The sequence below is a fragment of the Schistocerca cancellata genome, chromosome 4, assembly GCF_023864275.1.
Source record: "Schistocerca cancellata isolate TAMUIC-IGC-003103 chromosome 4, iqSchCanc2.1, whole genome shotgun sequence".
Taxonomy (NCBI): domain Eukaryota; kingdom Metazoa; phylum Arthropoda; class Insecta; order Orthoptera; family Acrididae; genus Schistocerca; species Schistocerca cancellata.
The window spans coordinates 340,308,242-340,320,957 of NC_064629.1; the positions used below are offsets into that span (position 1 = coordinate 340,308,242).

The 12,716-nt window shown below is 39.8% G+C and overlaps 1 protein-coding gene across 1 annotated transcript in view; it reads left to right on the forward strand.

Annotated features, from left to right (window-relative positions):
* Window positions 1–12,716, forward strand: part of LOC126183371 (liprin-alpha-1) — a 1,187,054-nt gene that overhangs the window by 956,159 nt on the left and 218,179 nt on the right. The window contains exons 6-7 of the mRNA XM_049925301.1: window positions 3,856–3,930; window positions 10,630–10,749. Of these exons, the coding sequence (XP_049781258.1) occupies window positions 3,856–3,930; window positions 10,630–10,749 (195 nt within the window). The remainder of the gene's footprint in view (window positions 1–3,855; window positions 3,931–10,629; window positions 10,750–12,716) is intronic.

A 12,716-nucleotide genomic window follows, 5' to 3' on the forward strand; every position in this document is an offset into this window, starting at 1 on the left:
TATGCGCGTAGTCTGTAGGCAGTGACAATTAATAGGCTCGTATTCCCTAAGTTTTGACTACGTCGCAAGTAATTCAGGCATCTGCAAAATTCCAGTATTAGGTTGTTGTACTCTGAATCACTGAAATATCGCTTACGTCGCAATTCAGTGCCACAGAGAAAATAAACAAATACTTCAAGTGGATTCTGTATCTTTAAAGTTGAGAATCTGTTGTACAGAGCAATAATGAAACTCACTTCTAACCCGTGTTGAGTGAAAGTGCTTTTGTTTATTGTGTAGTAAGTCTAAACAGTGGGATGTAAATAAGACATACGGAAGAGCATCTCAAAACGTCTGGTAAGGAAGAGAGTTTTAGCAGTGCTTTATGTATTGTTCACCCCCCCGTACCCCAGAAGAAGGTTTAACGTCCCGTGTACAAGCCCGGCTGGGGGAAGGGGGGGAAGCGGGGTATCTGCCCCGGGCGGCAATTTCAGGGGGCTACAAATTCATATTCTTGAAGAAAAAGAACCTTGTTTCACAAAGCGCCTAGCATCCAGCGCACATTGGTCTATCGGTTATTCATATGATTTTAAACGCATCTCTATTGGTTTTTAAAGATTTTTGAACACATTCTAAGTTAACTTCTAAACGAATCATAAGCTGAATTTTGAATGCGTGCATAGTGCACGTGATGTCTATGCTAGGGAAATCCCCGTAGCATCTAGAAGTAAGAAACTTTCCCACAGGCAAAAGGGAACGGGGCTATACTAGTTGAGCCGAATAAACCAGAACGGGTGAATGCCAATCGCTGTTTGTTTATGTGGTTGATTGGGTGTGCGAGTGATACGCGTTATTATAATTATTAACGAAATCTGTAGATTCAGACAACCATAGTGTAAATAAATGACTAACAGGGATAACAGGTAAGAAAGATTACATATTATCTTCTCGGCGTATTCAAGAACATGAAATTTTGGCAGAAAGTTTTTGCCAGATAGCTACACTACTAAGGGCCAGTTCTACAGTCCCCGGGTAGCAGCCGTTTTTAGCGTTTCTAGCGGAATAGCGCGTTGTTATACGAACACGTAATAACGCCTAACCAGAGAATAAATGCGGGATAACTAAACCGGTGATTATGGCAGGGTTGGTGAAGTTAACAGGAAAACAAATTTTGGCAGTGGCACGAGTAGTTACAGAATTAGTGATGGCAAGATTCTTTGTTAGAACGACAAAGGAGAAGAAACAGGGGCATCACCCAGATTATATGTAAGAATATGACGATTCCAAATTTATATAAAAATTTCGTACTACTCTTACTTTTTGATCTCGTGCTTGAGAAACTGGAGCACATGAATGAAATGAGAAACTATTTCTTAACATAAAACTTACTGCTTGTATTAGTCCCAATAGGCATTTGATATCGGTACTTCGTGAATTATATTCTGTTACATTATTAATGTAAATGAGATAAATAAAAATGACCTTTTGTGCCAAAACAGTCTCACTTATTTGGCGTGTGTTACAGTTGCTACAATATCAGAAAAGCCTATTTCATTTTGTCTAGCAGACAGTGACAAAATAGACATAATCAAATCGAGAAACCACACCAGTATTGGGTACTATTCGTATTAACAGCTTTTCCAGTATTAGAAGACGACATTTTGATTTTTCATGTAGAAAAACGTTTGACGAACTTTGATGAGGTGATAGATTTTTTCGCAGAAAATAGAGCATATCGTGTAAAGCTGTAGAAAGATCAGAGAGAAAAAAAAATTGCTGGGACCTAAGGATTCAAGAAATGTGTACTTTCTGGCTTATCTCTTTTCTTTACTGGTTTTATGTTTCCTATACAGTATTTAATTTTGTGTCACAGAAAAGTGAAAGTTATTAGCTTAAAGGCAACAAAATATGTCAAACAGACCGACTGGAAGCAGGAGAGACACCATAGGACATTTTAATTTCCACTGTCCTGAATATAGGTTTGATGGCTTCCATAACAAATTCCACAGAGCGAAATACAGTGACGTGGCGTGTGTGAAGAGGCATGACACTGCACTTTGACACACTTAAGACCAAATAACATGTCTTACATTTCCTCGAACATACACTGGTACCCACAATTAAAGCTCAAACCGCTGTTTCCCCGTTCTGTGCCTAACTCACGATATACTCATACAAACTGTCAACAGATGTCCGTACAATCGTATTCCACACGGAAGATGGCATTCCGGTCAATGGACAACCAGCCAATGATGACGTTAGGACATCTATCAGACGGATTGGTGTTCGCTGGGTAGTCTCACATCCACAATCGCTGTGTAGACAGTCACAGACGATGCAGTATGGCATAGAGAAGACGCCTGCCAGACACTCTGCGGTGGAAGGCAATAGGAAGAATGGAAGCAGGACAGTCGCAAACTGATGTGGCCCGATGGCTTAATGTGAATCATTCTGTTGTTGCTCGGATTTAGCGACCGTTTACAGAGACCGAAACTGTATCCTGAAGACCAGCGCACGGCCGACCATGTGTGACATCCCAAGAAGAGGTCCGTTATTTGGCTCGAAGGGCACGACAGTACTGACTTAGTACAGCACGGCAACTGGCATGTGACCTCTCAGCATCCTCTGGACGTGTTGCATCGTGGCAAACTGTGGAGTCGTCAACATGCCACCTGGAAGGTCAAACAGTGGGCCAATCTTCTTTTCACAGATGAATCCCGATTTGGTCTGTACAGCGATTCTCGAAGGATTCGCATCTAGATAGAACGAGCACGATTTCGGGACTCAAACATTGTGGGAAGAGACCAGTATCGCGGAGGACCCCAATAGTGTGGGCGGGGATAACGTTGACCACCGAACACCTCTTCATGAAATTGTACTGGTGAATCGGCAAGGTTTAACTGCTGTCAGGTGTGACGAGATCGTGGGACCTCATGTGCGATTGTTGCCAGGTGCTGTGGGCCCAGAGTTCGTATTGATTGACGATAATGCTCGACCTCGTAGAGCACGGATGGTTGATGTTTTCTTGGAAACAGAAGATATTGCACACATGTCGTGCCCTGCTCGCTTTCCCGATTTGAATCCTATAGGGCATGTCTAGGATGCACTAAGGAGACGGGTTGCATCACGTCAGCATCCAACATTTCCGAGCAGCTCTGTAGGAAGAATGGGCGTTATTGCCTCAACATAAGATTAATGACATCATTCACAGCATGCCCCGTCGTTGTCAGGCCTCTATTGTATTGCTGCCAGAGGTGATCGCATGCCATAGTAAGTACGTTAACCAGTTGATGGAATGTGTGTGTAAATCCGTTAAGTTGGAGAAAACGGAGAACATTTTTGTATAGAGTTATGCATGTTCCAGTTGTTTACGTTCTGTAATCTTTACATTGTTTCTACTTTACTTTCACTTTTTTATACTATTTTGTGGCAAAATAAACGCAACCTTGCAAAATTTCCGTTTGTTACTTTAATTTTGGACGTCAGTGTATATGTTTTATATATCAAGCTCTTCAGAAAGCTGTGCGCTACAAAGTGGACATATTTTAAAAAAAATCTATTTTTGTAAATCTTTGACGTCCTGTCTCAAACGCTCGAGAGGGAAAGGGGTGGCGTCACTATCAAGATTTGGACCCGGTTCGGAAGTATTGTAGATCCGAGGTTGCCCTTATATTGTATTCAATCCTCAAGATTATACACAGACTTGTTGATAATAGAGATGTTTGTTTGTGCCCGTGTTCTGCCTGTAGGTATAATGGAACTGTTGCTGTTATGTGGTTTTGTCCCCCCAAAAAATAACACACTTAGACAATGAAATTCCTGAGCTTCAGGGTTTTGTATTTTCAGAAGCTCTGAAAAATTTATTTGTATGTGCAGGTTAGAGAACGACTGCGGGTTGCTCTGGAGAGGGTGGCAGCCCTTGAAGAGGAGCTTTCAACTACCAAAGAAGAAGTAAGTAATGACTTTCTCTATAACACTCTTTCTTTCATGTCCATTAATGGGACTAATACGTCACAATGTTTTCTCCTCCTTTTTTTACCTACATTCAAATTACTGTATTTGTGTTCCTTCTCTATTTTTCATGAAGTGAAGTTTGTCAACATTGGTTTTGATGAAAGTGCAAAATAATATACGTGATCCAAGGCTTTGGGGAAACATACATAACTATTTTTTTTTAGAAAAGAACAAGAAACTAAGAGAGGGGTTTATCACTGGGTCAAGGGTGATAGGAAATGAATATTTTGTGTTTCAGGAAACATTGATGTCCTCATTAAAATCGCTTGGTGGACCTAAATTTTGTGCTCATAACCTTTTATTCCACTCTTGCCTTGCAAGACAGTGCAGAAAATTTGATATTTCGCTAGAAGGTACAGCGTACTACTAACTGTTTGCTGTTACAGTCACAGAAACTGAGTCAGTAGGATTCTGATGACAAAAGTATGAATATACAGTATATTTTTCAATTTATATACGTGGTCAAAAGTTTATTCGGCAATAAAATCAGATATGTTATTCATGCTGGTCATTTGACACTTCTGCAGTGTGTCACACAATTCTTTTTCCTGGGCAAAATGTCGAAGAGTTCTGCAACTGCACATTTCACTGTTCTGTGTCAAAATTAAATTCAATAGAGGGAAGTAAAGATCATTTTTCATTCTAATATTGTATTTATGAATGTATCTCTTGCTCTCAAACTGCAATGAATTGCTGAAAACTAATGTCATCCTTGAATAAATGTACTTAGTCTATGGTTAATATTGCAAATTGTATAAACAGATGCCTAATAGATATAATTGTGTGAACCTTATACATTATAATTACTTTCCTTTATGCTATGAATACTTGTTCTCTAAGTCAGAAGTTACTGAGAATATTGTTCTGTGGACATCAGGGAATGAAAATATGCAGAAGATACTAACGTATCAATTTCTGTGTCCCCCAAGTTAGCAATTATTCTAATGGTAAAAGTAATAAACATAATTTTAACAAGCTTATTGTAAGGTTTTTGTAGTTCAAATTTCACAAGTACACAGACCCAAGAACTTTTAACTTTTTATTATTTCATGTTTGTACACAACATTGATAGGAGGTGGGATATTTTTGACAGTGCAGTACTTTCTCAGTTTCGTTTTCTGATAGTGTGGAAATAGTCTATTTGTTAAAAAACTACATAATAACTTCAACAAAAACAGTACTTACAGTTTTCCTTGTGGATGCTTCTTTACTCGACTTGGCAATAATGCTTGTATGTCTGCAACAAGGACTAGTACTGCCTCCTGATTCAAATAAAGACTATGAATGTAAAGCAAGAACAGTAATGGGCCCATGTTTCAGTCCTTCAGAACAGTTATTTCTCCCCATGCAGATGACAGTGATATGGGATCCCTAATTCTATTGCTTACACATCCTAGTGTAACTTTCTGCATCTTATTTCTTAAACAGAAACTACAAAAGGAATTTGCTGTACAAAGCATTCTATAAAACTTAGTTTCTTTATTATATATTATTACTGACACAATAAAATGCCCTTCATGAGTCACATAACATCCCAGTATCTTATATTTTATGCTTCTGTAAAAAAAATTTGTGTGTTCAGTGAAAGTACAAATACCTGCTTCAGCAGAGCAGCCTTCGGATGTCCACACTGTGGTTTACTAAGTATTCCATTACTAAACAAGTGGATAACGAGCCCCAAACAAATTGACTTTTTGAAAATTTTGGAAAATGATGTAAAGGTTAAAACTGACCAGTATTGCAGTCTCCATAAAGAGAGGCCTAGAACAACAAATTTTAATTTACCCAGGAGAATGTCATGAATTAATGATGTATTACACATATGCTTGAGTGTGTTACATACTATAGGGCCACAGTTTTTAAATGAGTCTTGAACTGAAGGACAAGGACTGTCAGACATGCCACACACAAGCATGTTATGATGACTTCTATGTCCATAAATTCTGTGCGAAAGGCAAAAACTCCAAGGATGTAGGAAAGTATTTAAAATTCTGAGTTAGTGAAGTAAATGGGCCGGCCGAAGTGGCCGTGCGGTTAAAGGCGCTGCAGTCTGGAACCGCAAGACCGCTTCGGTCGCAGGTTCGAATCCTGCCTCGGGCATGGATGTTTGTGATGTCCTTAGGTTGGTTAGGTTTAACTAGTTCTAAGTTCTAGGGGACTAATAACCTCAGCAGTTGAGTCCCATAGTGCTCAGATCCCCATGAAGTAAATGGTTGTCCACCTTGAATGTTTAAGATAATGCATATGAGGTGAATCTAAAATTGTGTACTATGTAACTGAGCTCTTATATCTCTGTATCAGATATTAGACACTGAGCAGCCGGAACATTATGACCACCGACCCCTTATCAATATAAAGCCGTCCAGGCAATAACAGTGTCACCTGGTGAGGGATGACTTCTAATCAGACCCAAGTGTGGTACATGTAGTTCCAGTGAGCATGCTGTTCCCATGTTGAATGGAGAAGGTGCGCAATCTATCTGAGTTTGACCGTGGGTAGATTTTGATGGCCCAGAGGTTTGGCACGAGAATTCCAGAAACTGCACGACTTGTTGGGTGTTCGAGGAGTGCTGTCGTGAGTGTCTTCAACATGTTACGAAACCAAGGTGAAACCATGTCCAGACGTCATGGAACTGGGTGGCCACCCATTATTACAGATGTCACACGTCGTAGGCTGGGCATACCGGTAAGACAGGACAGGTGGCGAACTGTGGCGGAATACCATCATACTTTAATGCTGGGCAGAGCACAAATGTGAACACAGAGTGCACCGAACACTCGTAACTATGGGCATCCACAGCCGATGGCCCATGCCAATGTTAACACCACGACCTCACCAACTACGAATGAAATGGACACGTGACCATTGTCACTGCAATTTGGCACAGTGCCAGAGCAATGCACGATCTGGTGAATGCCGACACCTTCTTCATCATACCGTTGGGAGGACGCAAATCTGTCCTCATCCAGGGAAACAGCTCTTTGACACCTGTACTGCAGGGCGGAGACAAGCTGGCTTCGGCTCCATTATGCTCTGGGGAACATTCACGTGCGCATCCATGGGTCCAGTGCAAGATATCATGGTGGTCAAGGAATATAGTTCACTGTTGCAGACCACGTACACTTCTTCATGACGACCATGTCTCCAAACGGCAATGCATTTTTCAACAAGATAATGCGCCATGTCATAAAGCTAGCCGGCCGCTGTGGCCGAGGGTTTCTAGGCGCTTCAGTCTGGAACCGCGCGACCGCTACGGTGGCAGGTTCGAATCCTGCCTCGGGCATGGATGTGTATGATGTCCTTAGTTAGGTTTAAGTAGTTCTAAGTTTTAGGGGACTGATGACCTCGGATGTTAAGTACCATAGGGCTTAGAGCCATTTGAACCATTTCATAAAGCTATGGGTGTGATGGAGCGGTTCGAGGAACATGCTGGCGAGTTCCAATCGATGTGCTGGCTCCCCAACTCGCCAGATCTGAACCCAATCGAACAAATCTGGGATGTGATTGAACGTGGCGCCAGAGCTTATCGCCCTTCTCTCAGGAATTTACGGGATTAGGTGAGTTGCGTGTACAGGTGGTGCAACTCCCTCCAGCGACCTGCAAAGGCCTCATTGCTTCCATGCCACGACGCGTCGCCGTTGTTGTCCGTACCGAAGGTGGACATACCGGCTATTACGTAGGTGGTCATAATTTTCTGGCCGATCAGTGTATGTACAGATAACCATTTGGGCGTGATCTGCAATGAATAGAAAAAGTAAATATAGGGAAAGCCAGTACCGAACCCTGTTTCATAACAAAAGTTTGTAGAAAATTTTACCTATAAACAGAGACAGTGATGATACGTGACCTAGTATTTGAGTGTGCAGTGTCGAACTGATCACAGTGAATGAAGAAATGAACAAATCTAAAGGCATGCAACTACTTTCGTAATAGTCATATTAGACTGCATCACGCAGATGTTCAGTAACTTTGAATAAAACAGAAAGGGGGAAAATATAGTAAAACAATCCGAAACCGGTATAAAATGAGACTTAAATGATTTTCCAAATTGGCCAAGTTTCCGAATTACACAAAACTCACTAGGCTCCATAAAATCTGTCTGGCATCATTCACAAAAATATAAATTCGTAATTATTCACGTATTTACGTACCTTCGGTCGTGCACACTATATGTTCATTTACTTTAAGCTATACTGTACAATAGAACCCAAGATTATTACATTAATTGACAAATAATGCGGAATTTCTGTAATTTTGCGCTAACATTATTGTTGTAGATACATACATATTGTTTCCGGGTTTATTTGCTTTACATTTCACATTTTTCGCTTCATGCCAAGAAGGGAAACCTGTTTGAATTTCCTGCTCAGAATTGTTTTTCTACGCAACATTTTGCACTATACACTAGTTCCAACAGCGCAGGAGACTGTGTGTGCTAACTGGATAACATCGTTTGTGCATGAAATAGCTTCTTCAGATGTATTAATTTTTCTAGGGACAACATGTTGCTCCACTTCCTCTTCCTTTGTTTCTTCCGGATCATCTTCTCTATCGTGAATTCCTGTTACATCTGTTGGTGAAGTAAATGTGGAGTGAGTTGACACAAAGTCATCACTTCGAATTTAGTCATCTGCACTACATGAAATGTTTCGCATTTTAATTAATTCAGCAATTACTGCGACATTTACTTGAATTTCGATGGCCACAGAAGCATCATATGCTTGACCTCCAAACGCTGCCATATTGAAGCACTTGGTGACAGTTTGGGGCTTTATTTCTCTTACTGCCAAGCCAATACGGTTTACTGTATGTAGGACGGAAACTGACCCTGCAAGAGCAAATGCACCTGCGGCTTCTTCAACACTAAGTACAAGAAACTGCATCAATTATCGCCTATAATGAGACTTGACTGTGTAAGGAACACCGTGGTCCATGGGTTTTGTGAGGCTGGTTGAACCTGGTGGTAACCAAGCCAGTTTCACGTTTGATAACTGGATTTTGGAGTGTCAGGTTGCATTACCTAGGAAGATGAGAACTCGACGATTTCATTTTTTCGTTGGCATTGAAAGATCCCAGACATTCTTCCATGAGACCACCCACCATCTACGCCTTTTTATTGCTTCACTGAGTGACTGGAAGCTAACTGACTTCTATATTTTTGAAACAACGTGGTTTTGCCGCAGTTCCCGTCAGCAATGGCTTCTCTATTTCACCTAACACGTTTCAATACAGCAGTACAGTGAGTCTTTCCTTGGACAGTTTTCCGCCGGTGCATTTTTCACCTCGAATTGCTAGAGATTTTGAGAGCAATGCGCGATAAAACAGTCCCGTTTCATCGGCATTGATCACGTCTTTCGGGCCATAATTCGCAATTGGGTCGTACAGAATTGTCTTCCGTTCTGCTGAAACACTTTCGTGCACGCCTTACCTTCCCCCACACACTTCATTCCACACGATGTTGTGCCTAGCTTTGAAACTGTCCAGACAGCCAGTGGCTGGCTGGAACTCCGTATTTCCAAGCTCTTAAGCGACTTTCAGAGCCTCATGCAACATGGGTCCTTTTTTTGTACAGTTACGAACCATTCCCACATACTATCTCGTTAATTTCTCCGTCGATTTGCCCGTTCACTGTCATCTATTTATCATAAACATGTGTTTTACCGCATGTGAAACGCATTAGTTCGCGCTCACAGTGTGTTGTCTTTCTCACTCCCGTCGATTACCTTAATCTTTTCGTTACGTGTTAGCGACACATAATTTTGTTCTGCGTCGTGTATCACTTACAGTGCTACTAGTCAACTGAAACTGACAGAAAATAATGCAGACATTGCATTTCTTTGGAATGCTTGACGCTGACGGGTAAAACCATTGTTTGATGGAACAACACCCACATATTTAACTGCGCAGAATGTAGCAGTGTGTTCGTAGGTGCGCAACAATGTTCCAGCACCCGTCAGTAATAACGGAAAAAGAGAAACGCGGAGAAACAGACCGCTTGCTTTTGATGTCCCGAAAGTGCGTGCAAGTTGTTCGTTGTTGTACATAGCAGAGTGGTTTGATTTCCACAGCCGCAGCACCGCGCTACGCCGAATTTCATTTAGTAGTGTAGAATTTCTTTTTCGCTGTAATGAATTATTAATTAAGTCTTAAAAATTGCAGTCCGTTTCCGCGTTAGGTACGTTCCACCTTATAAAAAATTAGCATATAAAAGTGTATTGAACGCTTAGAGATTGAAATACTTGTACGGTTTGGGCAGATTTTCGAAATATACACGTTCCGCTTTGATCATGTTGTACTGTAATATTGGTACAACATTTCCCTATACGGGACAATAAACGGGACAGAGCAGCTTTAAATGCAGCGAAGCATAGAGATTCCGCACAGAAATTGAGACAGTGTATGATTAATATATTATAAAAGACACGTACTTAATCATGTATAAAGCTGATAAGTGTTCTATCGCATTGTGAACCTTGACATTCTATGACTGTTTTAATTTCTGTCAACAACTAAAGTGGATAAGAATCAATTGTTAAAGAGTTAGCTGTTTAACACAACCACTGTATAAAATTTCTAGAGTTATGGATTTGTGTTTTGTGAACTGTGTTAATGAATCACTGTGTCTCTCCATTTCAGTTACAGCAGTACAAATTAGGTCGTGTTCCAGCTGACGAGAGTAGTAGACCAAAGGAAAATGGTCAACAGGATGAAGAACATAAGGGTGATCAAGCAACAGCCCATGCTGCCCTTACTAAGGTAATACCTTGTGTCGGTGAGTGACAGAAGTTACTATTGAACATCTATTGTGGTCTTACACTGTGTATTAACGTCTGAAGTGGAATTTATATTCAGGGTCTTTTAATTGATTAAAGCTCAACTCAGGCTCTGTTTTGTCAAACTGTTTTTTTAATTTGGCTAGCACACAAGGGTCAATGGTGACATTTGTTATTAACAGTATAAATCATTCATGGTTGTATTGTCTCTGGAAATAGTGCATTCTCTGATACTTTCCTAATGCAAAATAGCTGGAGAACTTATTTTGGGAACAACTGTGTGTCTTCAAAGACTAATGAAGTGAAACCTTCTATTCAAATTAAGTTCATTCATTTGATCAAGTAAACATGTCTAATCCTCTTTGTGTAATTAAGTGTGCGGAAGTTGAGCCTTGTTTGTTTTCATTTACCTTTGTTTTCTTAAAAGGGAACACAGTCTAATTCTCAAACGTAACTATTCTCAGTTACGAATAAATGTTCATTTCCGTTTGTTTCTCATTGTACTGGAATTGCTGTAGTTTGCAGATTTGTGGTAGTTGTATGCTTAAACAAGTACTGCATGTGGACTTTTATACTGCTTCTCCTAATAAATCAACTGCCTACTCTTAGTTTTGAAATGCCTTTTTGCATGGATATCGGTATTTGCTGTAGGGTTTACATGTTATTGGATGAAAATGTTGTAGACATGAATATAGTGAAAGTTTCTAGATAAAAATTAATTTTTAGATACTCATAAATTAACTGAAAGCAGCACGATGTAACATTTGTGAAACATGAAGAAAAAAGTGATAATGAGTTTGCCTCTACTTACATTGAAAAAGAATGGATTATTCTGTTTATTGCATTTAGTTTATTTTATCTATGCTTCCCCTCCATATAAAGTGATATACGTATTTAGTTCTTTTTCATTTCACAAGAGGTATTTGACATACCAATAACATTATGCTGCCAAATTATTATGCTGCTCCACACAATGTTTTTCTTTCTAAAAAAATGTCATGTTATCATGACAAGTTTTCCCTCCATTCACCATTGAGCTGTGTGTCTGTAGTAGATTTTAACTTACTGGTATTGTCCTAATTGTAAGTAGGCCTAGATGGAGAAATGACCTTGGGAACTACTGTGTGTCTTCAGAAAGTAATGAAGTTAAATCTTCTAGTCAAATTAAGTTGACTCACTTGATCAGCTAAACATTTGTTTCTCAATTTTCTGATTCTTTCCTTCCCCTGTCTTATGAGGCACAGGTTCTACATGGTGACTTTTATCTGACAATTCACAAGTTCAAAATGTGTATTCAGTGGTGGAGTGCCACTAATGAGTTGTTTGTATTCCCCAAACAACAGTGGCTTCTATGTTTTTTATGTTTGGAGAGGAAGTACATGGAATTTTGCAATCCCCTGCCATGCCTTGTGAAGTTTCATGACATGAAAGCCTTACGAAATGCAGGAATTGTATATGTGGTGGTAAATTGAGTGCTGTTACATGGTTTCTTGAGTTTGTCATAGTAGCATGTAACATCATGTAAAAAAAAGTATTGTCTTTTCAAGTAATATTTTGTGGATGCTATAATCCATGACCTCCAAACATTCAGTATTCTCTTCGTTATATCAGATTACCGATTTCTCAGGAACGCAGCATTCATATGACAAATCTCATCTGCTTATCCAAGCATAAAATTTCAGTTTCACACTTTGTCTATTTTGATTATTTGTTTTATCAGGTATGTTAATGAGTGTTACTTCTGCCACTGAAGTTTAACTTTTTTTATTTGGTCTGCAATATATCTGCAATTGATTACTTTCCTTTTTTTATGTTTACTATGTAAATCTGATAATGAAATGTGTGCCTGTCAGGTGACTGAAGTATTTATGGGTATCATAAGGTCTATTGAGCCTCATGATAAAAGAGATTATGAAATTTATGAAATCAACATTTCTACATCTACATCCA